Below are 17863 nucleotides of genomic sequence, written 5' to 3'. Positions count from 1 at the left end.
GTTAGTGATTTTCGGTGATTGAAATTAATTCGCTACAATGGACAATGATGCCATAAAATTGAAAGATTGTCGCCATTATGGAGTATGTCTAGGAATTTTTATTAAAACTCATTTATAAACTTTTCTTATTTTTATTAATGATATATGATAAATTAAACAATAACTGGCGAAGGATAAGCTGGTTAAAATTCCTTGCAGCGTAACCTTGTAACGTTGGAGTTCATTATAAGATAAAATATCTTTACATATTCTCAAAAGTGCGCGTGGATGACAAAAACTAGAAGTTTTAGTTATTTATTGCACATAACATTAATTTTCCATTGTTATTACGCTTCTAAAAGCTTATCGGTCGTCTAATATTCGACCATTAGTATCACGTCAATAATTGTAACCTTTCACATTGTTGACCTAATGTTTGGGAGGGTGTAAGCTTTCATTGATGCCCTGATTTTTGTTAAAAACATTAGGTAGCGAATGAATTGTTTAATACGGCAGCCTATTTCGGGTTGTCTATAGACGTCTATGCCTTGTGGTTTTAGACAGAATATCATAGCGACCTAAAATTGTTTTTGTTTCAAACGCGAATTAAGACTAAGACCAAATTTTATTTATATCTACCACCTCCGTATTAAAATATTCGTTTCTATAATTATAAAACCAATGGCCATGTTTTTATTTTCGTTTTGGGTATATGACCTAAAAACTGTCATTGATAATGTTGATCTGGGGAGCGATTTTTTTTATTTATTTACTCCATTATTCATTAGTGCCTAATGTAAGCATTAAAGCGGGTTACTTTTATCCATGTGTATAAGTGTTTTTTATACATAAATTCTTTTTACCATAAGTCTCAGAGTAGATTTAATTAGATAATTCAAAATGATTTTGGTGGTATAGTAATTGTGTTGTGCAAAGGCTTCCGTGGCTGTGGATTCCCAACGAACAGATATCCTCGGTGCAGTGATGCCTGTGAAGTGCCCTGGAAGGAACTAGGCTGGCTTAGTTAGCCAGGTCTTAACGCACAACGGACCTAATGAGTGTCTAAGTGCGGAATTTGGGTCCACAATACATACATGCCTAGGACAAATCGAGTCCGGAGGCTTCTTTAATCATGTTATAAATTAATAGGACTTAATGGAGCTTATACGTATATTATATTTAAAACTTTAGGAATTTGCTGTTCCTCTTGACAATATATTTGTTGTTCTATTAAATAACGTAATAGATTGGGTAACATTTCCGCGGTGTCTTCAAGTTAATTCATCGCGATTCAGGTCAGCCCACGTAGAGCCTACTCATTATTCCACTCATAAAGTGAATCAATCACTGACGTACATGCAGAGATATCTAACAAAATATTTTAATCGTGTTTTTATACGTTTTGGCATACGTTATTATAACGTTTGTCGATTTTAATTAGTAGAAATATTGTATCTAGCAATATAAAATATTATTCGTAGATACAATTTGTTAGTGTAAAACGTAGCTAAAGATATTGTTCTTACTGTCTTTAACTCAGCTTCGTGTTCATTCATTATCCAAATAACTAGGCAACAGATGCACAACCCGCCCAAAATATAAACATTCGGCCGTACATAGTTTAAAGATGTTACGTAAATTAAACCTATTTTCGTTGTGAAGGCTGATTTCGTGGATTCTGGCCGTTGTAATATTTAAAATGTCAATTTTATGGGCTGCTGCTTCTATTGTATGATCGTAATTATTACCCTCGGGATTTTTACAAAGAAAGTACCAGAACTCATTAAGAGTATGAAGGGGATCTTTGGACTTTCGGATCTGCACAACTTTGATGATTTCCGTATTTTTACATGTCAAGACTTTAGCTAAAATTTATATTAGGTACTATTTTTTATATGCATACAACAAGCAAGCATCTGTCGCATTAAAAAGACCTTTCATATTATTATATAATCATTCAATTTATAGTCCAATACTAATTATAGTATGTAATGTAACGATTTTTTTGAAGCCAATCTTCTTGTGACGTCAACCTATGTGGAACCAACTGCCCACTGAAGTATTTCCATTGATTCGGAACTTAGGGTCCTATAAGAATAGAGCCTACCAATTACAAGGCCGGCAACGCACTTGCAAGCCGTTGGCAATGTGAGTGACCATGGGCAACTTAACTTAACATCAGATTCGCCTCCTGCCTATTTGCCCCCAGTTATTTAAAAATAAATTAACGAAATATAAACATTTTGATTTCCGAGCATGCCTTTTTTGACCTTGGTAATGGCGCTAAAGGTTGCATTATTTACATATATGTTCTATATATAAGCAATTAAATAAACAAGATAAAGGACATAATGTCACCGAAAACTAATTTCGTATTCCGACAATCATATACTGAATAATTAATTCTAAACGATAGCTTTCTGTGTCCATACCAGACGAGGCACGCTATCAATGAAGGCATTTTATTTACATTCACGTCAATATGGTAATGCCTGGCTTTATAAATAAATTGTATGTTGGAGCAGCGACCGCACTGCGATTTTTCACCGCGGGAACTTAGCCCGTATGTGTTGGCCACGGACTCTTCAAGATCAACATGGACTTCGAGAGAGTCGAATATTGCTAACTAACACTGCGTTTTAATTATGTATCACAAGACTTTGCCTAGGCTTCACTAGTTCGATTGACGGTTGGTGCGTATAGTACACATGAGTAGGTACTAGAAGAATGCGCTCCAGCAATTCCTACGAGCGGGCAACGATTTTTGTGGGAATGAAAATATAGGATGTGTAGTAAGGTTATGTTTGGGATGTGTAAAGGAAATTATTAAATTATATGAATGACCCAAATGTCACGTTTATATATTTGTTTGTTGTATTTCTGCAGTGCGAAGTCATTAACACCGCCCAGAAATAGATTGAGCTCTCGAAATTGAAGGTGTCTCGGATATTAGCGCATATAGTTACTACAAAGCTATTTCCATCCACGCGGAAGCCGATGCCAATACGGAGCTATTTTAGATAAAATTTTGTAATTAATTAAATACTTTGACTTTTTATTTCCGCAGTGGATTCAGTTTGCCCAATTAATGTTGAAAATACTGCATAACATGTGTAGGTTACATTTATAACTTGCATCGTAATTCAGAGATCGAATTACATATTAATTGTTTGCCAAATTGTATTACGAACATGTCTGACCAATTAAAATCAACGAATCGGGACGACATGGAAGACTGTTAAAATACAGAAAGTCGCATATCTCGCTGTGTTATCATCGATACGACTTGTTGTAGCTTATAATGATGAGCAAAGTACAAGGCAAGAGATGGGCTGGTAGAACAAAGTCGTGGTTCCGGAAGGTACAAGATCAGCTACAAGATACCCGGTAATTCAAGTTGATAATAGCCAACCTTCATTAATGAAGTGGCACCTGATGAAGTAGCTATTTATCGTCCTATCAAGAGTATGGCATATAAATAAAACATCAGAATGTTGGTACAGTTGCGTTCGAATACAAAGTTGTACTGTCCTTCTAAACGTAAATGGCAGTTAACATAGGACCATACTAGATAGTAATCTCAACGGTATATCACTAATTGTAAAACTTGAGCTACGAAAGTACGTTACAGAAACTTTTTAATGCAAACGAAAGCTAATCAACCAAAAATTCTATCAAAGTTTTGTTTGTTTTAAAAATGGAACATATTTACTTATTGCAGCAAAGTCCCAAATACGTAGTCGTAAAAATAATTACATAGGTATATATATCTAAAGGAGAACGTGATTAGACATTCATTTGCGTGCAACTCATGACAGCCGTTGTGCTAATTTATTGTCTTTTAGCTCGTAATACCAAATAGCAAATATTTATTAACGTATTCATAACAGGAAATTGGACACTTAACCTTCAATTTAATGAATATTATTGATAGACGAAAACTGATATGTATGTCATAATTGGCCATTTCAGCCTTTTCCTATAATGTGAAAACGTGTATACTTCCTATTAGGATAAATTCTCTTCCGAGGTGACGCGGACGGGAGCAAAAACTAAGGTGAACTCGTATTCAGATTATGAAGGAATAATGAAGACGCGGACGTAGCCATGAAGAAAATATAGAGCTAAAAATGTAGGTTACACTTATTAGGAAGCAATGTTATTACCGTGATCGATTCCGCATCGATCACTGTCAACTTCTATTATAAATAATACAGGCTGGTTTAATTTACTTCTTGACCACATCATGGTTACATATCGTAATTGCTATGTACTCTATGTAATTATAATACGAACTTCATTTCTGAAACATTATTGATTCGTTTACACCGTGCCCTAAATAAAAAGAGCAAAAATAGCCCTTATTTCGGACCAGTTCCTTTTTTACCCTACCCACTCTTGATGAATCCTTGCCTGCAAGCAAAAGTGTATAAATTAATATTTTGTTGTATTTCTCAGTTACGTTCTTTAAATTGTACAGTACATTATCACAATACCCAAATTTTTTAGTATGACCTTTTTACTATTTTTTTAATGGTCACATTTCTGTTTATCTGACGTTGCGTGAGACTAGCTGTGATTAATAGTAACGGGCAACACCCAAGCTAAATAGCAGTTATTTATTGACATATATAAAATGTATACGAGTGACGTATGTGAAACATACCAAAGTGGTTTTTCCTTCTAAGAAATTTCATCTTCGCAAAAATGTATTATGAGTCATAAAAGATTCTGATTTTATAACGATTTACCTGGACATACGTGACTTCGTACACGCTATCGTGTATTCACAATCAGACATAAATTACTTACTCTCTCAAAATCATTACCACCAAGTAAAAATTACCTTCTACTTCGATCAGCTATGGATTGTTCTTTATTATTCCGAATCACGATTTAAATACGACTAACAGTGTACACATGTCAAAGGTTGTTATTCTAAATTTGAAATATATGAATATAATTTTAAAAAGGTTAGCCAGGTTATTTGTCAGAGCATAGATGTCAAACAGTCAAAGACAATAACCGCAAACGAGAACTGTTACTAACGGTTAATTGTCAATCGTGTTTTCATTACTTTTTCCGGATAACCAACGTTTTTTCTTTCATTTAAAAATGTTAATAACTATCTATGGATATTGAAAATTGTCTCATTCCGAATAGACCGAAGTGTAGGACGCTTTTACAAAGTTTACCTTCGATTGTAATCCTGCGTTCGTGATTATAATAATTATGCAGTCTCGGGCTGCAGATGTGTCAATGTCGCGTTGGAAGTCTTTGTGAATATTATTAATTTTTCTTTCCTGTAATTTAACAATACTAAATTACGTTGCTCGTGTCTGGAATTTTAAAGTATGTTTAAGATATACTGTTTGATTGTAATGCTTTTATCTGCTAGATTAAGAAGCTGAGTTTGTGTAAATTAATTGTCAACTGATGCATGGCATTGCCAATTTCTTATATGACATTTCGGCAAAAGTACTAACACCCAGACATTTTTTAGTTCCATCACAATTTAGGTTCTGCATCGTCATTTAAAATTCTGATTCCAGCTGTATATTGCGGTTTGAACTAGAATAATGGGTCCTTGTCGTAAAAATTAAGAAGCTAGCCAGGCATAGAGTAATGTATTGTTTATACAGATACGACAAGCTTAACGAAGGTGACAATGGAATGCGATGTCAGATATGTACTTGAAAGTAATACTTGTAAGCCAGGAAACCATAGAGCGTTGTAAATTAAGGTCTTAAATATTAGCAGTAATCTGATGAAGTGTTGTGTAATTCATAGGTAGTGGAAATATAGGTATTGCCGGTTTGCTAGGGCAATCGACGCCAAGATATCGCGTAGTGTTATTAGTGACGTCACAAAAGGCTGCGCTGCCACCGGTTTCCAAATAATTATAAGGCTCTACGTTATACCGTTACCGTCATACGTTTCCATCGTACCCTCTGTGTCGGACGTTTCGCTGTAAAAAAGCCCTTATCATTAAAATTTATTGATAACGCGACTGCATTTGGTTGACGTCATATTAATTCGATTCACCATTCAAGACATAACGATTTGTTTTTACAATAAAAACACTGTGAGTGAAGTTGTTCTCGTGCCAAATTCTTATCGGATATATTGAGACGCAACAGGTAAACAAGTCTAAGTTCTTTACACTTTTATTAATTTAGTTTTGATTTTCAACCAGACTGATGCCTTTTCAGTCGTGTCATGTTTAAGACGAATGACATCATGTTTTTTGAAGTATATAACTAGCCTTTATTACAACCTACGCAATAATAAATTGATGGGAAACCTTTCCTAATTGTCATTTGTCACTAAAGGGAAATTTGCTTAGATGGAAATAGCTATAGCTCGTGTACAAACAGTTGAAGATAGTATTTAATTGATAAAGATTTAATAATCGTAAAATTTTATTACTGCGCTAGTCAGGTAATTCTTAGCTGATTCATTGTATGTTGTATTGTGTTTATGAGTTTTAAAAAGACTGGTGTAATTCTTCCACCAGGTTTACGTAAAACATTGAATACCTTGATCATCCCGTGACCATGCTTGAAATGTCGGGGAAGTTATATTTAAAAACAAAAAAAAATATTTTTGTAATAAATTAATGCGTTTCTATCCCGTGAACTATATTTTATGGGTATAACCCATAACTGACGAGCATGTATGGTGAATGTTATGAAAGTGGATTAAGCGTAGTCCTGACCAGGAAGGTGGAGATCCGTGAACGCTGCGTACCCCTTCGGGAAATAGGCGTGATTATATAAATAAAAGGATGTTTTAGGTTTCGAAATTTCAATATGAATTAACCATGAACATTACAAAAGCAGTTCACGATGTCTTTGCATTTTCCTGTTGTCCAAGAGGAATGTAATCAAGGAAAAGATTTTTTGTTATGTAATACTGGGATTTGCACTCATGTCAAGGAAACTAAATGTTTAAATCATTACTTATGTTCTGAAGTCAGTGTAAGTCATTGATTAGCTTGCTTAATTGACCGTTAAAATTCAACTATGCACTGTTTGTGAACAGTTATAACGAGGTGCCTAAAATTATCCCGCTTCTACTGTTAGGTAATCCAACAGCTAATTACCATAATTCCTGGGTATATAGAGAAATCTACTATTTACTATAACATGAAATGGAATATCAGACCTGTAACATTAGTTTTTTAGCTCTGTCAAACAAAAAGCTCCTGTATTTGTAACTAAGCAACGGTTGTTAGGTAAGGTTCTTATGCTTAAAGCTAGTCGCTGACCAAATAATAATAACAATTAATTGTCTACATAAAATTTAACTTGTATTTTAACTCATTGTGCGATAAATGATAGCTAAAAAATCAATAGACCTGCGACCTACCAATTCTTGTTATTATTGTGTCAGGTCTTGTTTGTAGATAAATCACGAAATGCAATGGAGACACGTATGGACATACACAAGTTTTTTCTTAATTTTATTAAGTGTAAGCGTTCCTAAATAATTTATTGGTGATCATAAAATGTATACAAGGATTGATTAGCTAATGAACCTTAAATTTGTCTCATTAAACAATTGCTCTTACGTCTGATTAATCTTTGATAAGTATAGTAATTAGGTATATTCAAACATATAAAGGCTATGTTTTATAGTACTATTGCTCAGTATACGCGAAATATCTCTAGAAACTTAATTACGGGAGATTAATTGCTAATATCTGTCTGTAAAAGATGGACTTTTCGGTCGAAACCAATGTATGGAAGTAACAATCTTAGCTATGAGCATTTGTTTTTATAACTAACAAATGTTATCCTTTTTTTCCATACGAAATGGCTTATGACTCTTCTTCGTTACTATAACACAATTCATCAGTTAGATAAAAGAGTGATAAACTTCATATTTGCAGTATTAAGATGTCAACAAGAAATGTCTACATTAAATCATAAACTTTATTGTGTTAGATAACTACGGTTTTCCCCGTATAGGTACTTTTATAGATAGTATGTAAGTGAAGTATTATTATGGATTACTTTTTTCTCCTATTATCTAGTCCTTATCTTAGTCATTATATGTATATCTAAATAGTGATTCTCCTTTGATAAAAAAATAGTTATTTATTAAGTATATTCATAGTAATTAATTATTAATTCGTCTCTTTAATCATAATTTTTAGACTTTTTTTACTGACATTTCTACGGATTACGATTTTAAATGAACCAGTTTAATTCGAATTTGTTGCGTGATATTGCACAATCTGGTATATTTAGACCAATTCAAAATGTAAAGTGGCAAAAAGTTATAAAATTGATTTTTTTTCCATGTCTGTACAATAGTCAGGTCAATGACTGTCCACTGATCCGATGAAACAGGAAGACAGCGATTGCACCACTTTTATTATATTCAACAGGTACGAATATGGCCCAATAATCGATTGTTAAGCGCATTTAAAGCAAATGTGTGTTCGTCGATTTCCTCAAGGAAAATCCTATGTACCAAACAAAAATCCACACGATATGCTAAATTTATATCCGTATAGGTGCTAAACCGGTATGCTTGAAATCATTTGTAGTTGTCGCATAATATTTAACTATTAATAACATTGTTTGTGTGTATCGCTTGCTTATTCAAGAACAGAAACGAAAAAAAACAATGAATGTTGTTTCATGAGCTGTCAAACCATTAATTCTAGATTCTAGATGAAGTTTGTAGTCTTTGATATTGCTACTTTTACGAACATCATTATTAAATTTAGAACATTTTTATTTTTGATACGATAAATGTTTAAAGTTTTTGCAACGGATGAAACTTATCATTCGGTCGATTTGAATGTGGATACAAATTGTAAAGGTCAAATGATTGTTATATTGATCTGAGGAATATTTTAATAACGTCGTATTTTCTGTACCCATACTATAGCTGTCATAGGCACAGACTTCAATTTGGTGAGGCTCTGGAGTTCCTAATTTTTTAAACATAGTTTAGTAAAATAAAAGAATATACCAAGCGGTCATGGCGGTGAGCATGGCGGGAACAACAGACCGGTAACACCGGTTCACTTCCCCAACGTTGATGTTCACACCATAACTAATTTGTGCAAAAACCATTGTTCTCATCAATTGGCCGTATCTGCATCCGCACCGCTCTCCTAATTGGCAGATCTTTTATTGTACTTAATTGGACCAAGCAGTCTCCAGATATAAAGTTTGGAAATCCACTCCAATTGTGTGATTAAGGAACACAACTTCTTATGCGTTTAGCGTAAAATCAGACGTATTTAAATAGGAATTTTAAAGGCAATATAGTTTTTTTGTATATATGGGGTATTATATATATGGGGTAATAACAGTTGACACCATGCCCTGTGAGACATATGTTAAAGGAACAGGAAACCCGCATCCTGGCTCGATCGTCATATGCCGATGAACTTTTAATTGTTTGTATTGGGAATAAAGGATGCCTAATAAACATCTAGCTGGTGATACCAATTGAAATTGAATTGCAGTGTCTTCATCAAACGAAATTGGATTTATTTATAATTTCTACAGAAAACATTCTGTGTTTGCAGCTCAGTAAGCTCAGTAAGCTTTTGTGTTTAACTTTACTGATAGGTGGCGCTGGTTACGTGTTGGGCATTCAGATTTAGTTCTTTAAATGAATTTTAATAAGAGAAACAATTGTATGTATGTTTTAGATGCGTATTGTGTCTTGTATTGTATTATTATAAATAATGTTACTATGAAGCAAAACTCAAATATTAAGTATGAGAATATTAATGAACTGAATTCATTCACAGTTCTTATATTGGTCTAGACAACGATCCTCTCTTAGTACTATTTATTTACAGAGTCGTTTGTTATATTTCGAATGATATATATATATAGCTATGAAATTATGTTCGATTTACTTTTTACCAAAATATTAACTGTAAGTGCGGTTTGACTACATAATAATTATCTCCAATATCTATCTATATTATATATATTATGAATGTATGTCAAACTGCGGCATATGTTAGATATTTGTGGGATTAAATCAATAGTAGTCGAATTCCACTGCTTCCTATAAATATAGAAACAGGTGTGTTTAAGATTATTCAGTACTTGGTAATATAACTAGTCTAGCCATACTGTTACATAAAAACTTTTTTTTTTCTTTTCACTTTTTAAATAGGATTGCCGTAGGTTATATTCCAGATACTTCAAAAGCGTGACCGTATATGATATGATACCATGATAAGTATCTTTTAAATTTTACTACGACGTATTTAGGTTATTTTTTTTGTCTTAATTAATAATAGTAATATTTTTATAAAATTAAATTACAAGTAATTTTCTATTATTGATTGGATGCAAATATAAAAATAATTTATATTGAGTACCTATTTCAAATTTGACACTTGTCTCTTGTACAACTAAACAATTAAACAATTCCGACTAAAACTACATGTGCTCATGTGCAAGGTATAATAGACAACAATACTACCGGAGGTCTTAATAAAATTTAAAAATTTGTACGCTGGTTTTTGATGCCTGCTGGAACCCTTCCATCTGCCATCTCCAGCCAACCTGCATATTCTATGAAATATTTAAACAAGATTTACTATATATAGTTATATCGCCACTTTACGTTGTAGGTTAATCCAGTTACCGAATATTATCGCGTTAGCAAAACAGAATGTTATTGGTTGAGAAGGAAGCACCTCAAGCACGTTATGAGTGCGGAGTGCCTCCGATGTGTGGGCTGGGGACGACTTACAAGTGCCACTTGCAAAGTTACCAAGCATATACTAATTTAGTCGACCACCATGACTCCAGTCCGTAGCATTATTGTGATTAATAAGTGATATAACTAAATAAATAGTATTTGTAAATAATCGCTTTGTTATCGGCACTTGTGGCTTATCTAATCGATGCATCAATATGAACGTCATACAGGTTTGTTTAATTGTTGTTTTCTTATCCTAATCGGTTAAATCATAAGTATTGTGAAGTACTTATGAAATACTGGGACACTATTTTTGTTCTATCTTGAGTTATATTTAGCTTCTCGAATGAATTGTAATTTTTCCTAATCGTCATAATCCCAATCTGACATAAAAAAATCCACCTTTATCTCCTGATTTTGTCTTATGATAAAATATTACTGTATCATTCTTATTGTTGACCATTTAAGACGTATTTTAAAAGAATCGGAGATATATTAATATAATAAAGTAAAAACAAATGGCGTGGACAATATTACCAATAGGTTTTGAAGACTCATACAGGTTGAGCATGGATTATAGTAAGTTTTTTTTTGTCATCCCTGATTTAGATACTATAATAATTTTCTAAATATTTTTTTATTTATAATTCTGATCTGTGCGTCTCTACTTCATATAGGTACGCTGATTAGATTATTAATATGCATCCTCTATTTATTATATACCATTTAGTTAAATGTTGTATAATGAATAGAGAATGTTTAAATACCGCGAACTTATTGATTGAATAAAAAAAAATTGATAATAGATCAACATATGATTGTTTTGTTCAATCTTAGCGATCCGTGAAAAATTCATTAAACAGAAAAAATTGAAGTCATCTATTCATAGCCACATTTTGTTTTATTTACACAATTTGCGGTTATGCGTGAAGCGACACACTTCAAACTTGACCTACATCTCCTGAGAATCCATTGTCTGCACCTGACCTCGTAAGTCTAAAGCGATTTTAAATATCCTTCCATTATATTTTCATAAAAGCCGCGTTAGCGAAATCTTTTCTTAAATCCTCACGGCGTTGTAACTTTCTCTACTTTCGTGTTGGATCAGTTTGAAGTATAAAATTATAGTGCCGTTACGACGAAACTTAACACGGTAACGAGAAACATGACCAACATTTTCTTGGTTTTAATGTTAGTTTATTCACTTGTTCCACTAAACTATTTTCGATTACTAAACCGGGTTACAGAAAATGCGCGAAATTTATAATCATTTAGATAAGGTTTATTTATTAGAATTTTAAGTATATTGACATAGTTATTGGTATGGTAAAATTATTTAATCGGCTTTTTTGTACGGATTCTTTATAATCTTGTCAAGTCAATGCTTATTATTGTTATGAGCTATGACTTATGACATAAGCTTCTACATACGCCATCATATGCGTCACTAGTATAGTGTTAGCCGCGTATACTGTACTAAACAATTTTCCCATGTGCCTTACATGAAGACAATTCTAAGTTTGCGATAATCGGTACTCATTTGAGCGTTGACCATTTCCAGGGATGTCCCTAGACGAAGGAAGACAGTCACAACGCCCGTACAGATATGGCATGGTTTTGCTGTGCGCGGGGGCCCTGATTAATTGGTTGGGATTGGCCGAAGACTACGCTGAGCCGGTGCGCTATGTGGGCGTGGCCTGCATCGTCGCGGGAGCTCTGCTCATCTGCGCCGCCATGTGCTGCTGGCTGCAGTCCCCCGCCCGGCAACCACAGAACGACCGCGCTTCGCCTGATACCCATCAAGTGAGTACACGTTGCCTCTGCCGTAGTTATGTTCCATACGAAATTTTAATATTCAAATACTATAAAAATTAAATAGGTACCTACAGTAGGTGATCTTGAAGAGAAATATGTAAATAAAGATTGTAATATCATCTTGACTTAACGCATTAAAGCATTCTTGACAACTGATAACGGTATCTCCAGACAATAATAAATTTCACCACTATTACAGATTGACGACCCAATCCATGTGATATCGATGCCGGACGAGGAGACGATGCAGCAGAAACCGCCAGATTACGACACGGTCGCCGGGGCTCCGCCCACTTACGACGATGCGATCAAGCTTAACCCGGCGCGCTTGCTCCCGGCGAGCAGCAGTCGCGTGGAGCCCCACCGCCCGGCCCCGGAGGCACCCGTCATCCCTGGCCAACTGGAAGAGGTACACTACCCCGTCGCCCCCGCAGGGGTGCCGCTGACCCACGGCCAGGTCCCCAAGACGCCCCCGCCCCCATACAGGGCTCCGAACCCCCCGCCCGCCATCAGATGAAAGGCGCGTAAGTTAAATCTACTGCTGTCTGTGAGCTGTACATGTGAGTCGCGGATTTAAGCGGCGAATAGTTGAAACGTTGCGGTTTTAATTTATTATACAAATCCACGTTAAATGTTGAGATTGATGCGTACTTATGTGATATTCGTTAATGGTTATTAACTTAATTTACCTACCTGCTGTATATAATACTAGGCTATTTACCTACTAAGAAATTTGTATTTATTTTTTTGTATAATAAAATTTCGATGTTACGATTTCCAGTTATTGTTACGTGTGACAGCATCTCCTTAGACTCAGACGTTGCGCCATCCGTGACCGTTCTTGCCTAACCCTCGATTTTATAACTAACGGACTAAAGATGCAGACTTTTGTTAATGTGCCATGTCTTAGCGTCTCCCATAAAAATGTATCTAACGTGTTTACGAAAGCAAACCTTTTAAGAAATTTCACCTGGTATTCGGCCATCGCGAGGAAGTCTATTAGAAGGTTTTCAATCGTCTGAAAATAATACAAATTGGCACTAAAATAACTAATTTGCTCAATAAGAAAGTGGACGAAATTGTGTAAATATTGTGATTAACACTAGAGACACGTACGTGTCAGCGACGTAAACTTGACTAGGCAAAACGAGGCAGGGTAACTCGACACGCATTCGAAATGTGCTAAATTGCATTTAAATGCAATATTATTCATAGTGAAGCGTTACCAATCATTCGATAACGGTGTTGTGTAATCCATGAGAAATTGCTTTATTTGCGATTTCGTATTCGCCACGGGAATCTTCAAAATTCACTTGTGATATGTTAATAGTTGTATAATTTAACTATTTTCAACAGTTCGTTCGCAATCGTTTTTTTTCTAAATGGAGAAACGAGGAGACGTTGACGTTGTCTATGAGCGAATAGTTTAAACGAAGGCAATAAACATAATCATTAGACGTAAGCGTAGATTAAAGAAATTGTTCACTTTAATTTCGATTCTAGTCTTCAATTAATGACTATATTAAAACAATTAACGTTATCACAAGCATATTGTATTTGTACAGGTTTTCATTGCACAACTCAAAATTACCTATTTGCTTGACATTGTTCGTATCGATTTTATTATTTTAGTAATAACGTTTTATAATATCACGTTTATAGGTGCGCAGTTAATGCGTTTATCGGCTGAGCACTATTTACATCTATTGCAATATCACTTTATATCTAATTTACTAGTGTTACCTGCCTGTTCTTCTGTTTGTCTTATCAAATAAATGGTACCTCGGAGTTTGTGCTTTATCTATTTGCTGAATATTCCGTGACGGCGGTTGGTTTAATGTCGAATAGCCAAAGATGTGTGATTCGAATTCCTAAATTTTAGCGTATTAATTTGTATTCCTTTTACCTAATGCTTTTTTATGTCTTCTATGTAATGATTTCCTATTTACAAAAGACACATTGCCATAACTATTGTAAAGTAGCGATTAAAGAATTTAGATTGGGACCAATACTATTTACACCCACTTTTATTACAGCTTGATGATGATTAATTTTTAGTGTACCTATCCGGTTTCTCTGAAACGTTTCAATGCTGAAGTTGTGCATTTATTATTTGTACATTATACGAAATTTGAGTGTACATACAAAATAAATGTTGTTCAGAAAGTACAAATCAAGTTTTTTAATTTTTTTTCCTTATCCTATATACATAAACATTATTTATTTATTCATTTGGGAAACAAAACAGATACATCTCTAAAAGTAAAACATAAAATTATATATACTATATCCACAAAAGTTTCACTGTTTAATTTTATAAATCAGGAGAACGACAAACATACTAGTAGCCATAATAAAAACCTGTTCTTAAATAAAGCAGTAGAGGAGTAGCAGAAGCCAAAGTAGAACACATCCTGTGAAGAGGCTCACGGAACCAAATGTTGGTTCCGGGAGTCGGAAGGTTAAAGGTTACATTCCTTAATATTAGAATTAGTTGTGTTAGTATAAGTTTAAAAAAAATTGAGTTAAATTTCCCTCTATATAGCATGTTATAATAATAATCATCATGAATCTATCATCATATTTTACAGAACGCTTAATTAATACTTGCTAAATGTGGCCATTCTTTCTTATCATCATGTAAACTCGCACAAAAAACATGGATACTTCGTGATTCCCGACTGCTCACCCAAAAGCTTTGATATTATTTTGAAGTTTCCACAGAGTTGCCAACAAATTTAGGGAATGCAATCCTGATCCCGTGTAATTTTTCGGGATCAATCCCGAAGCATAATATGACGAGATCCCATTCGAGATTGACGGGATTGGGCTGCAATGGTCAGCGATTCTACACACATCAGCTCGGGACGCTTCACGCGACATTGAACAATACATAGGGTACATTGCAATGGACATTAGATGCCGGTTAGCAGATAGCATTCTTGAGACACTTTAGAAGATACTCTTTTTTTAGAAGTTACATTCAAAATCACCAATTTTAATCTCCTTGAGCTATACCTACTTTTGTTTTGATTATGTTCATGTAATTAAAATTGTTAGTTGTCTAGTTCGTAATATTAAAGGATAAAGGCTTTTGTTTATTTCAAATAATATTTTATTTACATATATACACTATCACAAAACATGCAGTTTTCATCGTATTCAGTCACGTGAATTATTTTTTTTAACTATACGAGATCCCGAAAATTTCGGGATCCCGCCGGATTGGTATTTCTAATCCCGCGGGATCTCGAATTCACGATCTCGATTGCATTCCCTACAACAATATTAGCTATACTTACATTATTTTATTTAGCAACAGCTCAAGATATTAAGTGAGCAACAGGCACCGAGGCATTTGTGTTTAATTAATTATATTATTATTAATTACTTAACATGTCATGTGGAACATGGTGTAATGGTAGCAACTCCTTACAAACGTTGTTAAAAACCTGGCGATTAAAAAGAGTGGCGGAGAGTTTATTGTCAGTTCTTCTCTTCAATTCTCCGCCCTTGATTTAAGAACTGGCAGTAAATGTAAAATTGACGTCTTACCTATATATGAATAAATGATTTTGAATTTTGGTTTTTTTTTTAATCGCTCCCAGTTTCATAGGTAACACTGAAAATGTTTAGAGAATGAGAAACGGCTTAATGTAGAATGTTGCCAATACTTTTATTGTTTTTCGAAGTAATCTCCGTTCCTCTGTACACATCGTCGCATTCGATGGAACCACTGAAAAAAGGAGTGGGCCCATTCTTCCTTAGGGGTCTCTTTTATGGCATTTATGTAGGTACGCTTCCGGGCTCGTAAAGCAAATTCCTCGAATTTATCTTTAGTTCTTGGAAATAAATGAAAGTCTCGTGACTTATTATGACTGATGACTCATTATCAGGCTGACACCTGCCATAGTCAAATATTCAACCGTCCGTTTTGCAGAGTGGGCTGAAGCATTGTCGTGGTGAAGCAGGATCCTGTTTCGAGAGCGCTGCTGTCGAATTTTTTCCAAGACAACAGGTGATTGACATAGCAGTCTGCAGTAACTGTCCTTCTAACACAACTGTCGCGAAATGACCTTTCCGACCAAAGAATGAGGATCATCTTTTTTTCCTTGAAATCTTCCTGTATTTACCGTAGTTGGCCGATACTCGAAAGGAAACACTGAGCTGATTGTCTTTTGGTTTCGGGTTCCTAGCAATATATCCAACTTTCATCACCTGTGACGATGTCAAATACAGCATTTGAGTCACCGTTTAAAATTATCCAACATTTGGCGAAACTAGGTGTTTCTGGTAATCGGTTAAAGTATGGGAATCCATCTGGTACAAAGCTTCCTGCCGCCTCGTTCGTGTAATATTTTTTGACCTTGATACCAATGCCTAGACTTGCCCGTATCTGTTGATAGGTCACTCTCATATCTTCCTCTATCATGCGTCGCACAGCACTGATGTTATCTTTAGTAGTCGCTGTTAAAGGACGTTCCTCACGCGGATCATCATTGAAATTGCTACGACCACGCTTAAACTCGTTAAACCAATTGAAAATAGTGCAATCATAGCTTGAGTATGCCCTCAACAAAAGTCATAATAAATCATTGACCGACAATTTTCTCGCGTTAGACATATTTTCACGTGTAACAAGAGTTTTAGATTTGCCGCCAATTCACAAAAACAAATGACAAATAAATGCAATATACTATATTAAGTTAACAAGAGTTCTAAAAGTGAAAAAAAAAGTTTTCATTACCAAAAATTATTTTTCTAACTGGCCAGTTCTAAACATTTTCGTACCCCACGTACTTCAGGAATATTTTTAAGAAAACACTTTTTAAACGGATTGAAAGTATGTATTATTATTATAAACTTATAATCATTTACATAATTTTTCCGACGTTTCGCGTGTTTTACAGCGTGCGTGGTCACAGTGACAAGAATAAAGAAAGAAATTTTCCGCAAACTCTTTTTCACGATGCTTATACCATGAAAATGTGGTTTCCCGATCCAACCGATTTTTATCTATCAATCGTGAGCCTAAGATTTTTGCAGCATCCTTCAATAGTCTCTCACTAAATCATTTAGATCAACATTAAGCAATCAATCAATGATTTGGCCAGATATCAGAATTGAATTCGTCTACATCGGTTTATTCGTTTGAACTTTCGCCTGAATATTGCTGTTGGGAATGGTGTGAAGAAAGGGGCGGAGGGGGGTATTCCTGGTGAGGTATGGTAGGTCCTTTAGCAGACGGTAAATCGCCATATATAGTATGTTTATTTAAAAGACAATTTTAATGCAAATTAGGAAATATCCATAAGGTGCTGCGTTACTCTACCACAAAATATCTCACAAGGTTTCTTTAATTTTGTGAAAAATCCTG

At 34.6% G+C, this 17863-nt stretch overlaps 1 protein-coding gene across 8 annotated transcripts in view; it reads left to right on the top strand.

Moving 5' to 3' along the window:
• The window catches only part of LOC123709253, a 38563-nt gene extending 23904 nt beyond the window's left edge, over nucleotides 1-14659 (top strand). For 6 of the 8 annotated variants that reach the window (XM_045660410.1, XM_045660412.1, XM_045660407.1 and 3 more), the window contains 2 exons: nucleotides 12233-12474; nucleotides 12686-14659. In XM_045660410.1, the coding sequence (XP_045516366.1) occupies nucleotides 12233-12474; nucleotides 12686-13003 (560 nt within the window). In that variant the 3' untranslated portion in view covers nucleotides 13004-14659. Of the gene's footprint in view, nucleotides 1-5954; nucleotides 6120-10753; nucleotides 10902-12232; nucleotides 12475-12685 lie in introns of those variants that run through there. The other 2 variants (XM_045660415.1, XM_045660414.1) reach the window with 2 other exon arrangements.
• The last annotated feature ends 3204 nt before the right edge of the window (nucleotides 14660-17863 follow it).

Source organism: Pieris brassicae, chromosome 5 (genome assembly GCF_905147105.1).
Source record: "Pieris brassicae chromosome 5, ilPieBrab1.1, whole genome shotgun sequence".
NCBI lineage: Eukaryota > Metazoa > Arthropoda > Insecta > Lepidoptera > Pieridae > Pieris > Pieris brassicae.
Note: the sequence above shows the minus strand (reverse complement) of the source record. Positions and strands in the feature narration are given on the sequence as shown.